The sequence below is a fragment of the Girardinichthys multiradiatus genome, chromosome 4, assembly GCF_021462225.1.
Source record: "Girardinichthys multiradiatus isolate DD_20200921_A chromosome 4, DD_fGirMul_XY1, whole genome shotgun sequence".
Taxonomy (NCBI): domain Eukaryota; kingdom Metazoa; phylum Chordata; class Actinopteri; order Cyprinodontiformes; family Goodeidae; genus Girardinichthys; species Girardinichthys multiradiatus.
In genome coordinates, this window is record NC_061797.1 from 3,541,349 (window position 1) to 3,564,807 (window position 23,459).

Below are 23,459 nucleotides of genomic sequence, written 5' to 3' on the forward strand. Positions count from 1 at the left end.
GATTCATTGCACATCTGTCCTTCATCCTCCCCAGTTGGTGCAGGTTTTTTCTTCGTCAAAAGAAAGACGGAACCCTGAGACCCTGTATTGATTACAGAGGATTAAACCAGATCACAGTAAAAAATAAATATTCTCTGCCCCTCATCTCATCAGTCTTTCAACCCGTCAGACAAGCCACCATTTTTCTCAAAAATAGACCTCAGAAACGCTTACCACCTTGTTCGATGGATCTCTCATCCAGATATACAGCACCCCCTTCATTTGGATTCATCCAAATCTGGAACTCCGGCAAGCATCTGTTTGCTTTCCATCTCAAACAGAAACCATTCTAGTCAGAGAGGTAATTTACACTGGACAACATGAATGAATAATTAATGCAAAAACACATCCAGTGTAAATTGCCGCTGTGCAAAATTTGCATTTGTTGCAGACACAGAACGTAGTCTGTGTGAACCTGGGGTAAGAGATGACTTCCAAAATGTAGGTCTCGTTTAACACATTTTGAATGAAGGTGATTTAAAAATATGTGTAATGCCTCTGGTGCTTCTATATGATCTGCTATTGTTACAGTCCATTTTCAAAGTGAAATTAAATTATTCATTGAGTAATTTCTATCATACGTATTTGGCAGAACAAAGGCAAACCCCCCCCCAAAAGAAAACATGCACACACAACTTTAATAATTTTTATTTTCAAAACTAAAACAAAGGAACAGAGACTAAACGGATTTCACTTTGCTGAATTTCAGACCTAGAACCAATGTATAAACAGAACTTACGATCTTTTACTATGTGCAGATCCATACAGTAACATATACTTCAGGTGACTGTACTGAATCTACTGCTGTTCAAAAACATTTCCACCAAATGGACTTGGATGAATGTGTTGTCACATTCTTTCAAATGTATATGTTATACAAGCCCATTTTACTATATACTATATTTATATAGTATATAGCAATTAAAAAAAGGAATCACACAATCCAAATCTTGATTATTTCCATGAATCCCAGGTCGCACTGAATTCACTGAGTGCTCATTTTAAGAAATGGCAGACTTGTGTGTTTTTTATGTTTTTTTAATCTGGAAAACAGATTTAAGAGATTTGTTGGTGATTTAATTAACTCGTATTTGTTAACTATATTTGTTGTGACTTCTTTTAAAAACAGCTAAAATACATTAAAAACAATGAACAAATAAACTGGGCAGACTTTGAAGCTATATTGCTGTTTTCTTTTGTGCCTTATTCACTTGTCATCACCTTCTAGCACAATTATATTCAAACTCCTTGAACTTTTCTACATTTAACCATATTACAACCAAAACATTTAGTGTATGTTATAGGGACTTTAATGGCTCAACTGACAAAACAACAGCTTGCACAGCTATTGAAATTATTGTTCATTATTAATTACAGAACAGCTCAAGCATGGAAATAATTGGATGAAGAGTGTGTTCATTCAGTTTGCTGTTGGTGCAGTGTGATCTATTAAGATCAAAAAATACAATTAGGTTGAATTTTTCCGGTTTGCCGTGTGCATTCCACCACCCTGCAGATGCAGCGTAAATGCTCTTGAAGGGTTCGTACTGTTGCAGAGCGGACACACACACTGTGTACATTGGGGTGACTCATCGCAATCAGCTGGATTTCCTTAGATGGAAAGCTTTTTATCAATTGCTATAATAAACTAAAAAGACTGTGATGGTCTGTAACTTGAACTAAACTTGAACCTGTTTGTTCTGTAAAGTGCCCTGAAACAACAGTTATAGTAAATAGGTGTTATATAAAAACCAAAATTGAACTGAATCAACAGAACAGCTGGATTTTTACTGAGATTAAACAGAGCTGGACCCTCTTTAATAATTAAGTGACTTCTAAAACTAATTGGTTCTGGATTTTATTTTGGTATACCAGAGTAAAAACAGCTAAATAGAAATGCAAGACCACACTATTTGGAATTAAGTATTTTAAAAACATTGTAGAATTTTCATATCACTTGACAGTTGTTTGTTACTTAATTTTGGTTTATACAGTGGGGAGTATTTGATACACTGCCAATTTTGCAGTTTTTCCACTTGCAAAGCATGTAGAAGTCTTTAATTTTTATCATAGGTACTCTTTAACTGTGAGCGACAAAATGTAAAACAAAAATCCAGAGAACATTTGTGATTTTTAAATAATTAATTTGCATTTTATTGCAGGACATAAGTATTTGATCACCTAACAACCAGTAAGAATCCTGGCTGTCACAGGCCTGTTAGTTCTTCTTTTTCAAGAAGCCCTCCTGTTGGCTGTCACTCACAGTTAAAGAGTAACTTTGATAAAAATTGAGGACTTCTACATGTTTTGCTAGTGAGAAAACCTGCAAAATCGGTGTATCAAATACTTGTTCTCCCCCCTCCATATCACATGAATTCCCAACAAAATACACTTAGGTTTTTGAGTATAATGTGATAAATGTGATCAAATGTGTCCTTGGTTTTGCAAGGTGCTGCATGACTTTCATGCCTTTGCTACTTGTGCTCTCCTGATTACAAGTGTAACAGAGCCTTCTGGTAAAGCTTTTATCATGTTCCATGCCTCAAATCGAGTCATATCATGTAGACTCACTCCCATAACCTGTAGAAGTTCATCTCCACATCGCAGACCACTTTGCTCTGCTGCTCCACCTGAAAATACACAGATGTTTCCCTGTCAGCTCCTCTTTTATTCAACATGGCAGTAACTGGTCTCCACAATAAAAATGTTTTTGATTAAAGTGTAACAATAAACATTGTTATAAGAATCCTGAACATACCCTTGAATATTCTGTTGATGACTAAGGGTCTGTCTCCCTGAATTGATCCTCTTCCTCCTTCCAAAGAAAAGCCAATCCCACCAGCACCTTTCTCCACGTCAACGCTCAATGGAGCTTCTTGCTCCCCTGCTGTGACAAAGTCACAACTTTTACGTATACTTGGGGAAAAAGGCTGGTTAAATCCCAGACGTTAGAAAAGTAATAAGGTTTTCTGAGGAAAAATACAGTGAGACTCACTGGGAACACTGACTTCCTCTCCTCTCCCGTTTCCTCCACCTTTGCCCTCTTCATCAGTTCTCTTGCAGATGACTACCACAGCAAGATTTTGATTGCGGGCCTGACGCAAAACAGCAGTGGCATCCATGTGTTTGGCACCACGCAGTGTTAGACCATTTATAGACAAAACCTCATCTCCTTTTTGAATGGTGCCCTCCTGAGCTGCCAGTCCACAGGGAAACACTTTGTGCACCTAAATGGCAGATTGGGTTAGTCTTACACAAGCCGTGTGTGTGTATGTGTATATATATATATATATATATATTGCTCAAAAAAATAAAGGGAACACTTAAACAACACAATATAACTCCAAATAAATCAAACTTCTGTGAAATCACGTAGGAAGCAACGCTGATTGAAAATCAATTTCACAGGCTGTTGTGCAAATGGAATAGACAACAGGGGGAAATCTTTGGCGATTACCAAGACACACTCAATAAAGGAGTGGTTCTGCAGGTGGGGACCACAGACCACTTCTCAGTACCTATGCTTTCTGGCTGATGTTTTGGTCACTTTTGAATGTTGGTGGTGCTTTCACACTCATGGTAGCATGAGACGGACTCTACAACCCACACAAGTGGCTCAGGTAGTGCAGCTCATCCAGGATGGCACATCAATGTGAGCTGTGGCAAGAAGGTTTGCTGTGTGTGTCAGCGTAGTGTCCAGAGCCTGGAGGCGCAACCAGGAGATAGGCCAGTACACCAGGAGACGTGGAGGAGGCCGTAGGAGCGCAACAACCCAGCAGCAGGACCGCTACCTCCACCTTTGTTCAAGGAGGAACAGGAGGAGCACTGCCAGAGCCCTGCAGAATGACCTCCAGCAGGCCACAAATGTGCATGTGTCTGCACAAAAGGTTAGAAACCGACTCCATGAAGATGGTATGAGGGCCCGACGTCCACAAATGGGGGTTGTGCTCGCAGCCCAACACCATGTAGGACGCTTGGTATTTGCCAGAGAACACCAGGATTGGGAAATTCACCACTGGTGCCCTGTGCTCTTCACAGATGAAAGCAGGTTCACACTGAGCACATGTGACAGACGTGACAGAGTCTGGAGACACCGTGGAGAGCGATCTGCTGCCTGCAACATCCTTCAGCATGACCGGTGTGGCAGTGGGTCAGTAATGGTGTGGGGTGGCATTTCTTTGGAGGGCTGCATGGCCCTCCATCTGCTCGCCAGAGGTAGCCTGACTGCCATTAGGTTCCGAGATGAGATCCTCAGACCCCTTGTGAGACCATATGCTGGTGCGGTTGGCCCTGGGTTCCTCCTAATGCAGGACAATGCTAGACCTCATGTGGATGGAGTGTGTCAGCAGTTCCTGCAAGATGAAGACATCGAAGCTATGGACTGGCCCGCCCGTTCCCCAGACCTGAATCCGATTGAGCACATCTGGGACATCATGTCTCGCTCCATCCACCAACGTCACGTTGCACCACAGACTGTCCAGGAGTTGGCGGATGCTTTAGTCCAGGTCTGGGAGGAGATCCCTCAGGAGATCATCCGCTGTCTCTTCAGGAGCATGCCCAGGCATTGTAGGGAGGTCATAGAGGCACGTGGAGGCCACACACAATACTGAGCCTCATTTTGACTTGTTTTAAGGACATTGGATCAAAGTTGGATCAGCCTCTAGTGTGTTTCTCCACTTTGATTTTGTGTGCGACTCCAAATCCAGGCCTCCACAGTTCATAAATTTGATTTCCATTGATGATTTTTGTGTGATTTTGTTGTCAGCACATTCAACTTTGTACAGAACAAAATATTAAATGAGAATATTTCATTCATTCATATCTAGAATGTGTTATTTGAGTGTTCCCTTTATTTTTTTGAGCAGTGTATATAGTCATATTCAATATATTCAATAAATTAGAATCTGTGTTCAGATAAGGTCAGATTAAAAGTACCTTTTGAAAATAACAACCTTTGAGCAGGTATTAAAGATTTCTTTCATTAAGCCCACATTTCTGTAATACAAAATGTTTTTTTTTGGTTTGAAGTAATATTCTAATCTTAAATGTCATGTTTTATTAGATATAAGCAGAACATCAGCATAATTGACAGAAATAAAGGCTTGAACACATCAGTCTGTGTGGAACTTATCTATATAATGTGTTTCAATTAGTGAAACTGGTTACTGAAATAAATGAACTTTTCAATAATATTCTAATTCATTGAATATGACTGTATATAACTGAGTCTAATTCATTCATTGCTGAAATCTCCTGTTAAAAGTATCGGAATCATCTATATTAGCCAAGTTTGTAACCACAAACTTCAGTTTTCCGCGTTTACATGATACCAAGGAGCATTATCTGAGCTGTGTCAAAAAGATATTTCAAAGATGTCCTCTGTGTTCTCCTTACTGTTGGAGCTTTATTCTCCAGGTCACATCCTCCAGCGATGCTGAAGCCTAACCCTGCTCCTACGTCTTTGTGCAGAATCACGACGTGGATGTCCGCAAGTTGCTAAGAAGAACGAAGCAAAATTGTGATCAGAGTTTATTTTTGGTGTTTTTTCCATTTAATGCATTCATTTGTTGTTCACTTAATACAAATAAACATGCAATTTGTTTTAAAATAACAAACATTTTGTTTTCAGAAGCTTCAGGTAAGTCAGTCAGTCATTTTCTACCGCTTATTCCATAGTGGGTCGCGGGGGAGCTGGTGCCTATCTCCAGCAGTCTATGGGCGAGAGGCAGGGTACACCCTGGACAGATCGCCAGTCCATCGCAGGGCAACACACAAACAACCATGCACACACTCATTCATACACCTAAGGTCAATTTAGAGTGACCAATTAACCTAACAGGCATGTCTTTGGACTGTGGGAGGAAGCCGGAGTACCTGGTGAGAACCCACGCATGCACGGGGAGAACATGCAAACTCCATGCAGAAAGACCCCAGGCTGGGAATTGAACCCAGGACCTTCTTGCTGCAAGGCAACAGTGCTACCAACTATGCCACCGTGCAGCCCGCTTCAAGTAAGTTTGGTAGATAATTAATTCAGAAGTGAAAGTTTTTTTTCTGTCTATACTTGGTTTTAAAAATGTATTAGAAGTCTAAACATCACCTTGTTTTAGCCAAGAATTTCTAGGTCATTAACTCAGACATTAACTCAGAACCCTATGATTACCATTCTTGTGATTTTCTATCTGAGTTACTTGACAGGAGCACTACAACTAACTCCACTACCAGAGAATAGAAGACACACACATTGTTAACAAAGGCAAGGCAAGGCAAGGCAAGTTTATTTATATAGCACATTTCAGCAACAAGACAATTCAAAGTGTGTGACAAAAAAACACAAGAAATTACATTGCAGTGGCATGATAAAGTAAAGAAAAGTCAAAAGTGGGCCTACGAACTAAAATTAATGAATACACCTGATGCTTTTAGACCCATATTTTCTTAACATAATATCATACATTTCTTCCTGGGTAGGAGGCAACTCCTTTAAAAGCAAATCTAAACAGTTTTTAACATTGATTTAAAAGAACTCAGGGATTCAGCATTCTCGCGGTTTTATGGAAGTTTGTTCCATAAAACTTCCATAAAAGTGGAGTGTAAGAACTGAATGCTGCTTCTCCATGTTTAGTGGTGGTCCTGCGGATGCAGAGTAGACTTGAACCAGAAGACCTGAGTGGTCTGGAAGAAGGGATTTCTTTTTTCCTTTGACACTAAAACTTCCCTTTTCAAGTTTTCATGCCGAACTAATGGGAAAAATCCCAGATTCTTCAGGGACGGGAACAGTTCGGAGATTACCACCACCTACTCCAGGAGCTGCGCCTGGATGACGGTCGATTTCGGCGGTACTTCCGTCTATCCAGGACCCAGTTCGAAGATCTGCCGTCCCGCATTGGGAGACGAATCGGCCTCTGGGACACCAACTACCGGCGCTGTATCCCCGCTGCTGAACGCCTGTCCATCTGTCTTCGGTGAGTAAATAAACCTCAGCTCAATAAAAAAACAGCCGATTTTTAATGTCCACATCTCCTAAATATAAGATATTTATGCCTTAACATAACCAGGCCAGGTGCTTTCTGTACTTGTCTTGGTAAAAGTAATTATTTGAGTCATACAACTCTGCCTTGCCGCACACCGCCACTATGATCTGGTCCTCCATCTTCACTGACAACCGCTTCTTCTCCGCTGCGGTCTTTCACCCTACGTCACACCACATCCAGTCCCTGATTGGTTGACGCAACGCGAATTTAGGAAAAAGTTCAGATTTTTCAACTCATCCATCGCTCCACTTCCACTTCACTCGGCGCGCCCTCCGCACCGCCTCGTGCCACTCCACTCCTGAACACGCCTCTACATAGGGATAACATGTAAATCGGCCACTCCTATCGCAGAATCCGCGTTCGGTGTGAACGCACCATAAGGGAGTGCCCAGCCACCCTATGGAGGAAGCTCATTTCAGCCGCTTGTATCAGGGATCTTGTTCTTTCGGTCATGACCCAAAGTTCATGGCCATAGGTGAGGGTAGGAACATAGACCGACTGGGAAATCGAGAGATTTGCTTTTCGGCTCAGCTTTCTCTTCACCACAATGGACTGGAACAGCTTCCCTATTACTGCGGCAGCCGCACCAATCCGTCTGTTGATCTCCCGGTCCATTCTCCCGTCACTCATGAACAAGACCTCAAGATACTTGAACTCCTCCACTTGAGGCAGGAACTCCCCTCCAACCTGAAGAAGACAAGCCACCCTTTTTCCAGTCGAGAACCATGGCCTCGGACTTGGAGGAGCTGATCTTCATCCCAGCCACTTCACACTCAGCTGCGAACTGCCCTTGCGCATGTTGTAGGTCTTGGGTAGAGGGGGCCAGCAGGACCACATCATCTGCAAAAAGAAGAGACGAAATCCACTGGCCCCCAAGCCAGATCCCCTCTGGCCTTGGCTGCGCCTAGAAATCCTGTCCATGAGAGTTATGAACATGACTGGTGACAAAGGGCAACCCTGCCTGAGTCCAACATGCACCTGGAACAGGTTCGACTTGGTGCCGGCAATGCGGACCAAACTCCTGCTCCACTTGTACAGAGACCGAATGGCTCCTAATAAAGGGCCCCCGACTCCGTACTCCTGGAGCACTCCCCACAGGGCACTACGAGAGACACAGGCAAATGCCGTCTCAAGGTCCACAAAACACATGTGAATCAGTTGGGCAAACTCCCATGAACCCTCGAGCTGGTCCAGTGTTCCATGGCCGGGACGAAAACCACACTGCTCCTCCTGAAGCCGAGGTTTGACTTTCGGCCGGACTCTCCTCTCCAATACCCTGGCTTAGGCCTTATCAGGGAGGCTGAGGAGTGTGATGCCCCTTAGTTGGAACACACCCTCCACTCACCCTTCTTATGAAGGGGGACTACCCCCCCAGTCTGCCAGTCCACAGACACTGTCCCCAACCGCCACGCAATGTTGAAGAGGCGTGCCAACCATGACAGCCCCACAACATCCAGAGACGTGAGGTATTCTGGGCAGATCTCATCCACCCCCAAAGCCCTGCCACCATGGAGCTTTTTAACCACCTCAGTGACTTCAGCCTGGGTGATGAAAAGAGTCTAACCCCAAGTCCCCAGCCTCTGCTTCCACCAGGGAATGCGTGATGGCAGGATTGAGGAGATCCTCGAAGTACTCCTTCCAAAGCCCGATAATGTCCCCGGTCGAGGTCAGCAGCTCCCCATCCCCACTGTAAACAGTGGTAGCACTGCTTCCCCCTCCTGAGGCGCTGGATGGTTTGGCAGAATCGCTTCGAGGCCAACCGGTAGTCCTTCTCCTTATGGAACCCATCAGTCGCCTCAGGAGTCCCACAAGTCAACCCAGCCAATAGGACTCATTCTTCAGCTTGACGGTGTCCCTTACTGCAGGTGTCCACCACCGGGTTCGGGGATTGACACCACGACAGGCACCACAGGAGGTACTGCTGTGAGGTTTGTTAGCTGGAACATTAAAGGCTTAAATGGACCTGTAAAAAGAGCCAGAATTTTCAACCACCTTAAGTATTTAAGATTGAATCAGATTGAAATCATCAAAGCAATAAAAGCATTGCAAAATGCTGGACCTGATGGGTATCTAATAGAGTTCTTTAAAATATGTGCAGATAAACTATCCAAAATACCACTTCAACGACTCCCTAGCATGTGGGTCACTACCACAAACACTGACTGAAGCATTAATTATTCTTCTCTTAAAACCTGGTAAAGACAGCTTGGAATGCAGCTCTTATTGACCCATCTCCCTTTTGAATAGTGATGCAAAAATATTAGCCAAAGTCCTTGCTATGAGGTTGGAAACCACTCTGCATGAGGTAATTTCTGTAGACCAAACTGGTTTCGTCTTGGGATGTCATTCCTTTTCGAACGTGCATAGACTTTTGAATATTATACATTCCCCTGCATCCATTGCAATACCTGAGGTGCTTATAGCTTTAGATGCAGAGAAAGCATTTGATAGGGTAGAGTGGAGATATCGTTTTGCCTGCTTGATGAAATTTGTTTACGATCCAAATTTTATCTCATGGATTAGACTTTTGTATACCTCACCCAGGGCCTCCATAATTACAAATGGTAAACAATAACAGTATTTCCAGTTATCAAGGGAAACTCAACAAGGATGCCCTATCAGCCCATTGCTTTTTGCCTTGGCAATAGAGCCTTCATCTACAGGTCCTTCTCAATAAATTAGCATATTGTGATGAAGTTCATTATTGTCCATAATGTCATAATGAAAATTTAACATTCATATATTTTAGATTCATTGCACACTAACTGAAATATTTCAGGTCTTTTATTGTCTTAATACGGATGATTTTGGCATACAGCTCATGAAAACCCAAAATTCCTATCTCACAAAATTAGCATATTTCATCCGACCAATAAAAGAAAAGTGTTTTTAATACAAAAAACGTCAACCTTCAAATAATCATGTACAGTTATGCACTCAATACTTGGCCGGGAATCCTTTTGCAGAAATTACTGCTTCAATGCGGCGTGGCATGGAGGCAATCAGCCTGTGGCAATGCTGAGGTCTTATGGAGGCCCAGAATGCTTCGATAGCGGCCTTTAGGTCATCCAGAGTGTTGGGTCTTGAGTCTCTCAACGTTCTCTTCACAATATCCCACAGATTCTCTATGGGGTTCAGGTCAGGAGAGTTGGCAGGCCAATTGAGCACAGTGATACCATGGTCAGTAAACCAGTGGTTTTGGCACTGTGAGCAGGTGCCAGGTCGTGCTGAAAAATGAAATCTTCATCTCCATAAAGCTTTTCAGCAGATGGAAGCATGAAGTGCTCCAAAATCTCCTGATAGCTAGCTGCATTGACCCTGCCCTTGATAAAACACAGTGGACCAACACCAGCAGCTGACACGGCAACCCAGACCATCACTGACTGTGGGTACTTGACACTGGACTTCTGGCATTTTGGCATTTCCTTCTCCCCAGTCTTCCTCCAGACTCTGGCACCTTGATTTCCAAATGACATGCAGAATTTGCTTTCATCCAAAAAAAGTACTTTGGACCACTGAGCAACAGTCCAGTGCTGCTTCTCTGTAGCCCCGGTCAGGCGCTTCTGCCGCTGTTTCTGGTTCAAAAGTGGCTTGACCTGGGGAATGCGGCACCTGTAGCCCATTTCCTGCACACGCCTGTGCACGGTGGCTCTGGATGTTTCTACTCCAGACTCAGTCGACTGCTCCCGCAGGTCCCCCAAGGTCTGGAATCGGCCCTTCTCCACAATCTTCCTCAGGGTCCGGTCACCTCTTCTCGTGCAGCGTTTTCTGCCACACTTTTTCCTTCCCACAGACTTCCCACTGAGGTGCCTTGATGCAGCACTCTGGGAACAGCCTATTCGTTCAGAAATTTCTTTCTGTGTCTTACCCTCTTGCTTGAGGGTGTCAATAGTGGCCTTCTGGACAGCAGTCAGGTCAGCAGTCTTACCCATGATTGGGGTTTTGAGTGATGAACCAGACTGGGAGTTTTAAAGGCCTCAGGAATCTTTTGCAGGTGTTTAGAGTTAACTAGTTGATTCAGATGATCAGGTTCATAGCTCGTTTAGAGACCCTTTTAATGATATGCTAATTTTGTGAGATAGGAATTTTGGGTTTTCATGAGCTGTATGCCAAAATCATCCGTATTAAGACAATAAAAGACCTGAAATATTTCAGTTAGTGTGCAATTAATCTAAAATATATGAATGTTAAATTTTCATCATGACATTATGGAAAATAATGAACTTTATCACAATATGCTAATTTTTTGAGAAGGACCTGTATTACACTTAAATCATTGACATCAGTAAGGGGAATTTATGGGAGGCAGAGGAGCACGGAGTATCTTTATATGCAGATGATTTATTATTGTACCTATGTAGCCCTGTCTAAAATGTACCCCACATTATCCACGCTCTAAAGAGTTTTGGTACCCTCTCTGGGTACAAGCTCAACCTTAGTAAAAGTGATTGCTAGCCTGTGAATGACTTGGCCCTTCAAATACAGGATAATGTCTTGCCATTTAAATGGTCCAAGAAAAGCTTTAGGTATTACAAGGGACCTGCAGAAATTCTACCAGAAAAACTTTTTCCCACTGTTTAAAAAGTCAAACTAGATCTGAAGAGATGGAAATTTATTCACCTATCTTTAGGAGAAAAAGTACTCGTACTTGTACTCGTTCTCGTCGTCTTCCGCTTTATCCAGGACCGGGTCGGGGGCAGCAGACTCAGCAGAGATGTCCCTCTCCCCAGACACCTCCTCCAGCTCCTCTGGGGGGAGCCCAAGGCATTCCCAGGCCAGCCGAGAGACATAGTCCCTCCAGCGTGTCCTGGGCCGTCCCCTGGGCCGCCTCCCGGTGGGACATGCCTGGAACACCTCCCGAGGAAGGTGTACAGGAGGCATCCGGTATAGATGCCTGAGCCACCTCAACTGGCTCCTCTTGATGTAGAGGAGCAGCGGCTCTACTCCGAGCCCCTCCCGGATGGCCGAGCTCCTCACCCTATCTCTAAGGGAGAGCCCGGCCACCCTATGGAGGAAGCTCATTTCAGCCGCCTGTATCCGGGATCTCGTTCTTTCTGTCATGACCCAAAGCTCATGGCCATAGGTGAGGGTAGGAACGTAGACTGACCGGTAAATCGAGAGCTCCGCTTTTCGGCTCAGCTCTCTCTGCACCACAACAGACCGGCACAAGGCACCCATTACTGCGGCAGCCGCACAGATCCGTCTGTCGATCTCCCGCTCCATTCTTCCCTCACTCGTGAACAAGACCCAGAGAAACTTAAACTCCACTTGAGGCAGGAACTTCCCTCCAACCTGAAGAGGACAAGCCAGCCTTTTCCGGTCGAGAACCATGGCCTCGGACGTGGAGGAGCTGATCCTCATCCCAGCCACTTCACACTTTGGAAAGCTGGGACTGTAGCACTTAATACTGCCATATGGAGTCTTAACTCGCCCAAACGTTTATTGGCTGCCCTCTCCCCATACTTCAAGAACTTTACAGTTCCCGTCGTCTCCAAAAAGTCTGTAAAATCATAAAGGACACTGCTCACCAGGATCAGGATCTGTTTAAACTGTTATGCCCCTTTTACACTGGCTCAATTTGGCCCTACTTGACTCCACTTGGCTTGTTTTTCATATGTTTTTTTTTGGTCCCTGCTCCTTTTGTCCCTGCTCCGGTTTGACCGGGGCTGAGTAGGGACTACATGTGACGTGAACAGAATGGGACCAGGATGTTGGACCACTTGTTTGCTGAATATTGGGCCATTTGCACATTGCTGGATGCTACCAGGCTTTCCGACGTTTTCGGCCATTTTGTATCCCAGGACAGTCCATTACTACAAATCCCAGCGGCCACTGCGGCTGATAGGACGGGGGCGTCGCAGCTCTGAGGCCACAGTCAACTATATAACAGAGTATGAGACGGCCCACCATTTGCTTTCATGTTGGAGACCGGCCCAACATCTGAAACATCTCATTCTGGAGAAGAGGTCCCACGTGGATTTCATTTATTCTCCTCGTTGGCCAACGAAAAAGAAAAATTTATGAAAGAGGTTTCTGGAATAAGAAGGCCAGAAATTTCACTTTGCCGATCGAAGACGTGAGTTTAACACGTAACAGAAGAAAAAAACCACACAGAGGTTTCAAGGAGACGGGTCGCCACCTTGCTTTGTTCCAGTCGACTGCTGACGGTCTGATCATATTTTTCCCTTTCGCCAAGGAGGCCATTGGACGAAGATTGACCGCTTTCTTGGAGTTTAACTGCGGAGGCGCAGCAACTCCCCCGACCTCTCTCTCTCACTCGCCGCCCCAGACGGAAAACTTCAACAAAATAAAACCCATCCTTTTATTTTTATTTCTTTATTAGGAATAGCTTGGGCAGGGTAGAGTAGGTTTTAGTGCAATTAGAGTCGCCACTTAGAGTCTAATGTGTTCTGAATTGTATGTGCATGCCATTGTTCTTTTGAAACTTGATTACTGTTGATTTCTGAGGCCGCCGTGTCTTGCAAGTTGTGTCTTTACCGTGCGAACACCTGAGCGCAGGTGCGCGGTAGAACTGAACTGCTATAATAACCTTATGGTGAAATTTCACAATTTTCTTTGTCTCCAACTTTACTGCTTACTGGCTTGCCACCAAAAGTTTTATTATTCTTTGTCCTCTGGGTTTACAACTTTGCTTGGGGGAAATTTTATGACTGCCTGTGTCCCATTGAGCTACACTTTGGGGAGTGGCCTCCCCGAGCTTCGTTCAACCATAGTCCTTTTGTATTTTGCCATAACTGCCATAACTGCTGGTTTGATTTCATACACACTCAATGCTGTTTTATTTTGTTAAGTTAGATATTTTATCCTTTTGTGTAGAACTTTGCATGTTTGATTAGGTGAAGATTATTGAATCGGAAGAGCAAGTTGTATCAGGGCTGTTGATTTAATAAAATTCATGTAGATAAAGAGAAGTTATTTAGGTTTATTTTGTGCAAGAGTGATTTGTCAGTCAAAATAAGGTTAAAGTTCCCCATGTTCAGCAGAAACGGTTGATTAAACAGTGAGTATTTAATGGTTGTAATTATCAAAGGCATTGAGCCACAATTACAACACCAGAAGACATCTCTGGTTTCGATTCATAAATGAGGATTTTGGTTAATACATTTATTTTCTCAAATTATAATTTTTTATTATAATTATTGATAAATATTAATTAATCAATAATCATAATCCCAACAAGGAGAAATGAGAAGGTTTTTGCTGAGGAACTGCAGGGAAAAGTTATTAAAACTCATGAGCGACTACAACAATATTTGGGACCACAATAGCTGGAGCAGGTGTAACCGAAATATAATATTTCTATTTACAAATTATAAACTGTGCCTGAAGACTGAAAGAAAAGAAAAAAGACACATCAGCTTTCTGAATTACACCCAGGCAAGGTGTGTATTTAACAACATCAAAAACCACTTGATCACACATAAAGTCAGCTGTTCAGACACACAAACATTTTCCCCAAAACACACAAAACAATACCACCATGAAACAGTGTGTTTGGTTCAGAAATGTATTAAGTGAAGCAGTGTCTGCAGGAGGATTGAGCAGGAACTAACTATGATTTGAAAATATCTTTTTATTTACTCATATTCATATAATGCTTTTCCAGTCATACCACCACTCAAAGCGCTTTACACTAAAGCCACAGTCACACATCACACTCACTAATGCGCACACATTTATACACCGACAGGCAATTTAGGATTAAGCCTTAACCTTTCGATTGCAAGACAATTACTCTTCCCACTGAGCCACAGTCACCCCTTATTAAAAGTGTTTGATTGCCGGAAATATTTAAGTGTGAATAAAATGCAAAAGCAGAATAAGCCTCTGACTGAAGACACTCTGTTGTTGTGCAACAGTCTCATGTATTGATTACAGTGATCTCAAAACAAGGTCTATCAACTTTGTTGCTTAATTGGTCTACTTTGTTTGAGCACTCAAGATACAACTCTGGAACACCATTGCTGCTGGAGTAAAGTACTGAATTTTAGGATCTCAAAATTAATCCTAGGTTTAGAACAACAACTGTTGAAACTCTTTTATATTAGAATATTATGTTTTTGTTTTTACCTTCAGTGTCTCTTCATCCAAAGCTTTAATTTCCTCAGTCATCTTCTGTATTTCCTGAGAAGGGATGACTGAGATGACAGAGTGAATGCAGGATGCTCTGTCAAAGCTACCCCCTGATTGCTCAATGGTGCATTCACTCAGAGTGGCTAAGCTGTATTAAAGACAGAATATACATAAGACATGAGAAATAATGGGGGTCACACACCTTTGAGAATTGTTGCATCCGTCTGGAAACCTAAACTCATTTCACCAATCTCACCTGACAGAGAATGCCTTATTTGTGCAGATTCTATGCATCTCAGACTCTTGGGGATTACCAACATCCTTAAGTGGGGTGTCAGGGAAGTTTTGGAAATGTGGGTTGCCATCGTTCGAAGTAGGAAGGGAGCGCATTATTGCTTGTGAAACCTAGAACAAACAGATACAATTAAAATTACTGTAATAAAGGAAAATCTGCAAAGTGATTTAAATAAAAGGGAGATTACATTTTGGGAGGAATAAACAATGCAATGCTATCACTTCCTTTTTGTTTACCATGAATTAAATTAAATTCAGTAAAACTGCAATTCTCAACAAATGCTGTCTCAAGGCACTTTACAAAAACAAAGTCAATTCAATCCAGTTATACAGACAAAGTAAATTACATACCTTTTAAATTAATCCTAGTTATAAAATAATGCAGTCTATTTCTGTTTATTATTCATATTGGTTAAAAAGTTTTCTATCAAAGGAAATTGCAGGAGAAGATTGCATCAAGTCAGTGACTTGCAGCATTTACTTCTCCTGAAAGAGCATGCAGCGACAGTGGACAGTTGCTTGCATTGTGTTGATGACTTTGCAGCAACACCTCATACTGCGTATGCATGTAGTGAAAGCTTAAAGTAAAACTCCTCTTTAACAGGAAGAAACATTCAGCAGAACCAGAAACAGGCTCAGTGTGAAAGGTCATTTGCCACAACCAACTGGGGGTTTGAGAAGACAGAGCATGCACACAGATAGCATAGAAGCACTGATCCAGGAGTACTTTCTATGTTAAAAAAGTAAACTGCACTGGATTCACCAAGCAAATTGAACTAAACACGCAGATGAAAACACAACCATCAAGCTCAGTAGATGGGGGGTCATCTATTTTTGCATAAGCACATCAGGTGCCGTGAGTGTAACATAACATAGAATACCAGGTCTTGACCAGACGAGTTATTGCTCAAAATTTCAGGAACAAAATCTGACAGGAGGAATCACATTGCAATCAGGGACATGATCTAACTAAAGTTATACTGCAATGCTCACGGAAACTAGATAAAAACTCAATAAAACTCTATTAAAATGATGATGATGAAAGTGGCCGAGATTTCGAAAACTAGTCAGTGAGATTCAAAGCTCTTGAGCACTAGGAAATGCATGGTTCATTGATTAAGATTTGGTTGCCAGTGAAGATTCTCCCCACAGTCTGCAGGGACCTCATGGACCAAGGCAAAACAAGTCAACATGGGAAAGAAAAGAATGGACATATGAGAACATTTTCCAAAGTTAATATTTCTTATTTTTTTTGTGCTGGATTCTATCATTAGTCACACTTGGATTTCCAAGGCGCAGACCCATCACACGGTGAACATACAGGGAATATTGAGATAGTGGACTCCTATATGTACCTGGGTGTTCACCTGAACAAAATATTTTTGGAGATAGCATACAGCATACAGTATCATATTGTTCAGGTTTCTGGTTGGAATATTGTATTCCCTTTTTTAATAGCATAAGCCATATTGTATTTAACTAATTCACCACTTGCCACTTCTCAAAAAAAATAATAAAGCAAAAAATCAAATAAAGAAAAAGAAATGATATCTCAAGACAATATCCTAATTGCATGATTCATTTTATTAATTCCGGATTCAATCCAGCATTAGAGTTGGCAGGCCACACTGATGTTATAGTAATCTGTGTTTGTATGACCTTCAACCAGTTGAGTAATTGTGTGTTGGTACATGTGTGTGTGTGTGTGTGTGTGTGTGTGTGTGTGTGTGTGTGTGTGTGAGTAGGTGGGAGAGCATATGTGCAGAAATGTGTGTTTGTGTTGAGTGAGTAAGCTTATTCTCTTCATCAAAATATAAAGAATTAAATTAAAGTTTACCTGATACAGGAACATAGTTCCATATTTGCATGACAGCATGTATTCATCAAGTTGTTTCCAGACAAGACTCAACAATGCTCTTTTATCTTTACACCAGGCACTGTATTTCCAAATATCTTCAAACCAGATAAAATATATCACTAAAATGTCTTACTTTGTAACAGGTTACCTGGTTACTGAAGGCAATGATTTTTCCAAAATGTTCTTCATCCCTGCTCTTCTGGAGCTGCCCTTCTGTGGTGGGAGAAGCATTCTGAGCTGTTCTCAGGAGCTCCCCAGAGTCATTTCTAGAACTCACATCTGAATCGTTTACCGCTTCCTCTTGATTTATTCTTACTGATGAAGCACAAGGTTGGACACTGATCTCTGTGGACCTGCTGATATCCACTTTTTCTAACTCAGATTCCTGTTTGGATGGTTGAAATGTACTGTTTGTAGGGTCAGAGGCCAAATTAGCATCATCTATCACCAAGTAATTTTCAGTGCTGATAGTATCAGAAGGTGGGATATTAATAGAAGTCTCATTGCAAGAAAGATGATCTTCAGAGGACTTGGCTTTGGTTTGACAATAATCATTGTAAGTGGTAGATGTAATGCCAGAGGGTGGATCAGAGATGTTCTCATTCACAACAGGTGTGGACTGGTCTGATTGTATCACTTGTGGGAAATCCTGTTTACTCTTGCCATCATCTTTATCTGAGGCAGGATAAGAATGGCAAGGACTTGCAGAGTCCTTTTCTATCAAAGCAAGTGAGTTGGAAAGAGGAGTAGATCTAATGCTGGCTCTTTTGTCCTGAGCTTCCAAACTAGAAAACATTTCAAAAGAGTGAATCTTTTGTTTGATAGACATGTTAACTGCACCTGCGGTAGACCTGCCTCCATAGCTTCTGATGATACCTGCTGAAAGATTTGTTTGCTTCCATTGATTCTGATTATCTAGTATTTTCTTCAGACTCGGACGAAACCAAGCAGGTCTTGGTGCCACTGGGGGGGCTACTTTTGATCCTGAAGCTTTTTGAGTTGTGTTTTCAGATGTCACAGTGAATGGTGGATCATGGTCCATATTACTAAACTCAAGGATGTTCTCCTCTTCCTTCATGGCTGGAAGAATGTGGATTTTAACAGTCTGTCTATTGTCTGTGGTGTGCTGATTTTTCAGGTCTTTTTCAGGCAGGTCTTCAGGAGAAGTCTTGGAAGGGTAACCCACTGATCTTTGAGTTGATCTTGAGTATGTTGATTAGTGCAAGCCTGACTCCTAAGATCTCCTTTCTGTGACCTGGAACAGTGCACATAAGCTGTAAACACAACACAACGAGGAACCAAAAATTATTCAAGACAATTCATGAAACGAACAAATAAATATCACTTTATTTACAATCTAAATTATTTCACTTTCTTGTGTCTGACCTGGTGTCAATCAGTGGAGTTATCTGCCTGTTGCCCCTGTGTTTAGAAACAGTGTTTCTTCTGTGTATAATTTTGGCCTATTTTCTGGATCAAGCTTTTTTCCAAACATGGGATGACATAATAGTTTTTGGCCTGACTACTTGTGAAACAACCCAGTTTGGCCTGAAAGCAGCTCTGGAAGACCAAGGCCAAAGGTTCCTTGGCAATGGGAGAATGTCTTCCAACTTTTTGTTGATTAGACAAGAACTTTTAGTTTCATCTTTTGAGTGTCACATGCTGAAAAGCTGCTCAAACGCCCTCCTGATAAAGGTCTCGACCTGCTTTGTGGAACTCATCCCTAGTTGCTGCTATAGTTTGACATTCCTGTACATGTAGGTCATCCTGAAAGTTCTCATGAGTGAGTCTGGTGAACTTCAGTTTGTTCTCACTTTGTGGGGTTTACCCTTTAAACTCCAGTCTGCTTCTTCTCCCATTTTTATTTTATTTTTTTATTTTAACTGCAATAGCAGCCATTGTTAACAGTTGTCCTACACAACATACAAGGGTTGGACAATGAAACTGAAACACCTGATTTTAGACCACAATAATTTATTAGTATGGTGTAGGGCCTCCTTTTGCGGCAAATACAGCGTCAATTCGTCTTGGGAATGACATATACAAGTCCTACACAGTGGTCAGAGGGATTTTAAGCCATTCTTCTTGCAGGATAGTGACCAGGTCACTACGTGATATTGGTGGATGAAAATGTTTCCTGACTCGCTCCTCCAAAACACCCCAAAGTGGCTCAATAATATTTAGATCTGGTGACTGTGCAGGCCATGGGAGATGTTCAACTTCACTTTCATGTTCATCAAACCAATCTTTCACCAGTGTTGCTGTGTGTATTGGTGCATTGTCATCCTGATACATGGCACCGCCTTCAGGATACAATGTTTGAATCATTGGATGCACATGGTCCTCAAGAATGGTTCGGGAGTCCTTGGCAGTGACACGCCCATCTAGCACAAGTATTGGGCCAAGGGAATGTCATAATATGACAGCCCAAACCATCACTGATCTTCCCCCATGCTTCACTCTGGGCATGCAACAGTCTGGGTGGTACACTTCTTTGGGGCTTCTCCACACCGTCACTCTCCCGGATGTGGGGAAAACAGTAAAGGTGGACTCATCAGAGAATAATACATGTTTTACATTGTCCACAGCCCAAGATTTGCACTCCTTGCACCATTGAAACCGACGTTTGGCATTGGCATGAGTGACCAAAGGTTTGGCTATAGCAGCCCGGCCGTGTATATTGACCCTGTGGAGCTCCCGATGGACAGTTCTGGTGGAAACAGGAGAGTTGAGGTGCATATTTAATTCTGCCGTGATTTGGGCAGCCGTGGTTTTATGTTTTTTGGATACAACCTGGGTTAGCACCCGAACATCCCTTTCAGACAGCTTCCTCTTGCATCCACAGTTAATCCTGTTGGATGTGGTCCGTCCTTCTTGGTGGTATGCTGACATTACCCTGGATACCGTGGCTCTTGATACATCACAAAGACTTGCTGTCTTGGTCACAGATATGCCAGCAAGACGTGCACCAACAATTTGTCCTCTTTTGAACGGGTATGTCACCCATAATGTTGTGTGCATTTCAATATTTTGAGCAAAACTGTGCTCTTACCCTGCTAATTGAACCTTCACACTCTGCTCTTACTGGTGCAATGTGCAATCAATGAAGACTGGCTACCAGCCTGGTCCAATTTAGCCATGAAACCTCCCACACTAAAATGACAGGTGTTTCAGTTTCATTGTCCAACCCCTGTATATCCTAACAAGAGTAATTACAAATGTTAAATAAGTAAAATATTTTTTAAGTAGCAGACATGTAATGTAAATCTGCCAAAAATAAGAAGTAACACCGTACCTTACTCATTAACAAGCCCTCCTCCTCCAAAGCACATCTTTATCATCTTTTTCCTCATCCTAATCGATTAAGCTGATTAGGATGAGATGTCCGAAGAATATTACATTTTGATGTCAATGGTCTGCTCAGTGTCATCTAAAACTTTCAAACTGGTATTTTTCCTCTTCTGTGTCATTATAAGTGATTGACTATCCAGAAATAACACAACACTGGGAGCTAACGGAGAAGAGCTCAAGCTAGCTGCGAGGCCTGTAAATTTGCACAGGCATGCATCTCATATGTACACAAATTACATGACCAGAAAAGGCGCTACAAAGACAAGCCATACCTTGTTGAAAAGGTGAGTTTCTCTAGTTTCTAATGATGCCAGAAATGTTTGTTTGCTGCCAGTCAGCCATGTCTAAAAGACCTTTAAATATTCTTTGTGTTCAAATTGCTGTAAAACCAAGTATTTGTGCAAAACTCATTTGGGGAATTGTTTTGTTAACAATTAAAGCCTCCTCTTACAAGGGATTTATTAAAAAAAAAACTGGTGGCATTTGATCTAGTTTTAGAGACAGGTTAATGGTTGATTTTGCTCTTGATTTTGTCTGTGTTTGTAGTGCATGGATGCATTTTAACTACACTAATCAAATTTATTCCTGTATCCCTGCAAACTGATGTAGCATTATCTCAACTTCTTAATGCTATTTGTAATAATTTGAATCCAGGACCCAGTCAAATGTGTTAACTAATGCACCAATGTGTTGTAGTCCCACATTCATACATTCATGATTTCTTACAGATACCCAGATCAGTATCAACTTGCGAGGAAGTGCCTTGTCCAGTCTGTTGCAGCAAGGAAGCTGGACCAAATTGACAACTTTTTGATTGCAAGATTACTTCCCTTCTGACTGAGCCACAGTCTCCCCCAAAACTGACTTTCTTCTACTGGTTACAAGGAGTCTACTGACCAGACTTGGACCTCGGCTGCAAACTTCAGTAATGGGCAACAGAAGGTGTGGATTCAGTGACCTGCCTCTCACTGTAGACTCCCGGAAGTTGCTTTTTGTTTATTGGACAATTTCTGTTTTCAGGGTGATTAATCCAATGACTATGAGAACCAGACTCCTCAGATAAAGATGAAAGGGCATCCTCTGTTTAATGTCACGTGTATAGTTCCTGTCAAGTAGAGTCCTCAGGTCCTTGCAGGCAAGCCCACCTCTACCCATGCACCCCCAGATTGTGGACTGTAGCCCAGTATACAAAAATGTATTGGTTATTACCAACCAGGGTTATGGATGTTAGTATTTTGGGGTTGGAGGGGTTATTGACCTGAAGAAAGATACTTGGTTTATCTATCAATATCCTAGACCCCACCCTGATTTAGATCTTTAGAAAACAAGATCCAGACCAACCCTTGCCTGTCCAGAGGTGGATGGGGTAAGTTCTGTAATATCCAACTCCACTGCACAGAATGGACCTGATGTCTGCCTGCCATCTCTTTGTTTAAATCATGTACCACTACTATGGTAAAGTAATATGGCATAGTATTTAACATTTTATGGACTTTGCTTTTGCCTTATAGATTTTGGATCATATATTTTTGGAATACCTAACTGTGTACCGACCTCCACAGGCAATGAGGGATTTCAACTGAGTTCAGTGTCTCAGTCGAACATTTGAGTCCAGTCTTTCTGTGCTTGAGCCTGACTGGGTTGTGTTTTTGAATTAATTGGAGTAAATCTGAATTGGAATACCTAGAAATCACTTTTGTGAACTGGTGCTTTGTAGAGAATATGATTTAATCTTTCTATATGCAATTCTGTATAGTTTATGCAAAAATGCAAATGCTGAAATGCAAACATACATATTTGATCAGTCAAAAAGATGCTGTTAATGACTGCGAGTGTATGCCCACTTTTGCCTGACAAACTCACTTATAGGTGCTAGACCATTATTTTAGTGGTCATGTTGGTTGGAAAATACATTTCAAACCATTTCATAATTATGTTTATTTTCCAAAACTGATTCATAATATCCACAGAAGTACTGAATAGATGTTCTAACATACTGCACACAACAGACTCAGCTTGCAAGTCATTAAACTGTTTGATTTTTTTTAAAGTCTGACATTAGAGTGTGAGCTCTTTTACATAAAAAGAACAGTCCTGCAATGTCTGCAATGGAAGAATGTTGGACAGATGACTGCAACCACAACCCAAACTCAAGCTCAGACAGAAAATTCAGTCTGTGTCACTTTCCTCTAAGATATTGTAAACCGAATCACCAAATTCAGCTTGCCACATTTTTTTAACAGTTTTAAAATTGCCCAGGAATTTCTGCATACAAAGTCATAACCCCTGTGTCCTACCTGTGTGTTGAACGTTCGTCATGCACTCTGCAGCATCTGAAAAAATTAATTTTGCACATCCTTCTGTTCTTCCTGCCACAGAAACAGGAAGTGTGTCTCACAACACCCAGCAACCACAGAGAAGTGAAGAAAATAACCTTAAGACACTTGTCAGTTTAAGACACTTATCGTCAGAACTGTTACTTAAATGTGTTCATTCAGTTCATATTCTAACAACTTAACCAGAAAACACAGGCAAAACAAAAAAAGAAAAAGAGCAAAAGTGTAGAAAGAGCAAGAAACATGTTGAGTGTCAAGTGAGTGCAGGAAGTCCGGAGTTAACATTGATCTGCAGCTTTTAGCAATAACACCATACATGGTCTGTAGTACAGTCACAGCTAAGGTCACAAGACAAAGAGCAGAAAAAATAAGGAAGCTAAAATTTTATTTTTAATCCCTGATATGTCAATCACATTAAAAACCCAATAACTTTAGAATAATGAAATTATGTAG

The 23,459-nt window shown here is 41.9% G+C and overlaps 1 protein-coding gene across 4 annotated transcripts; it reads right to left on the reverse strand.

Moving 5' to 3' along the window:
* Positions 1–2,194: 2,194 nt before the first annotated feature.
* Positions 2,195–23,081, reverse strand: il16 (interleukin 16). 4 transcript variants are annotated; one of them, XM_047362634.1, is made up of 8 exons: positions 22,968–23,081; positions 17,453–18,593; positions 15,424–15,572; positions 15,165–15,315; positions 5,434–5,535; positions 3,035–3,266; positions 2,798–2,923; positions 2,195–2,669 (listed from the first exon to the last, which is right to left on the reverse strand). In XM_047362634.1, exons 2-8 carry the CDS (start codon positions 18,395–18,397, stop codon positions 2,503–2,505), a joined length of 1,872 nt encoding a protein of 623 aa, XP_047218590.1. In that variant the 5' UTR covers positions 18,398–18,593; positions 22,968–23,081; the 3' UTR covers positions 2,195–2,502. The 4 variants fall into 4 exon arrangements, with proteins under 4 accessions (XP_047218590.1, XP_047218588.1, XP_047218591.1 ...); XM_047362632.1 differs by having other exon boundaries at positions 2,798–2,926; positions 22,968–23,080; XM_047362635.1 differs by having other exon boundaries at positions 2,798–2,926; positions 17,468–18,593; positions 22,968–23,079.
* Between the last annotated feature and the right edge of the window lie 378 nt (positions 23,082–23,459).

What these genes read in the sequence shown, in the direction of transcription:
- il16 (XM_047362632.1), bottom strand. Translation starts at nt 18,397, where the DNA reads ATGAAGGAAGAGGAGAACATCCTTGAGTTTAGTAATATGGACCATGAT. An exon ending in AATAAGGCATTCTCTGTCAG is followed by an intron (nt 15,316 to 15,423) that starts GTGAGATTGGTG and finishes TCTTTAATACAG; the next exon opens with CTTAGCCACTCTGAGTGAAT. An exon ending in TGGATGAAGAGACACTGAAG is followed by an intron (nt 5,536 to 15,164) that starts GTAAAAACAAAA and finishes CGTTCTTCTTAG; the next exon opens with CAACTTGCGGACATCCACGT.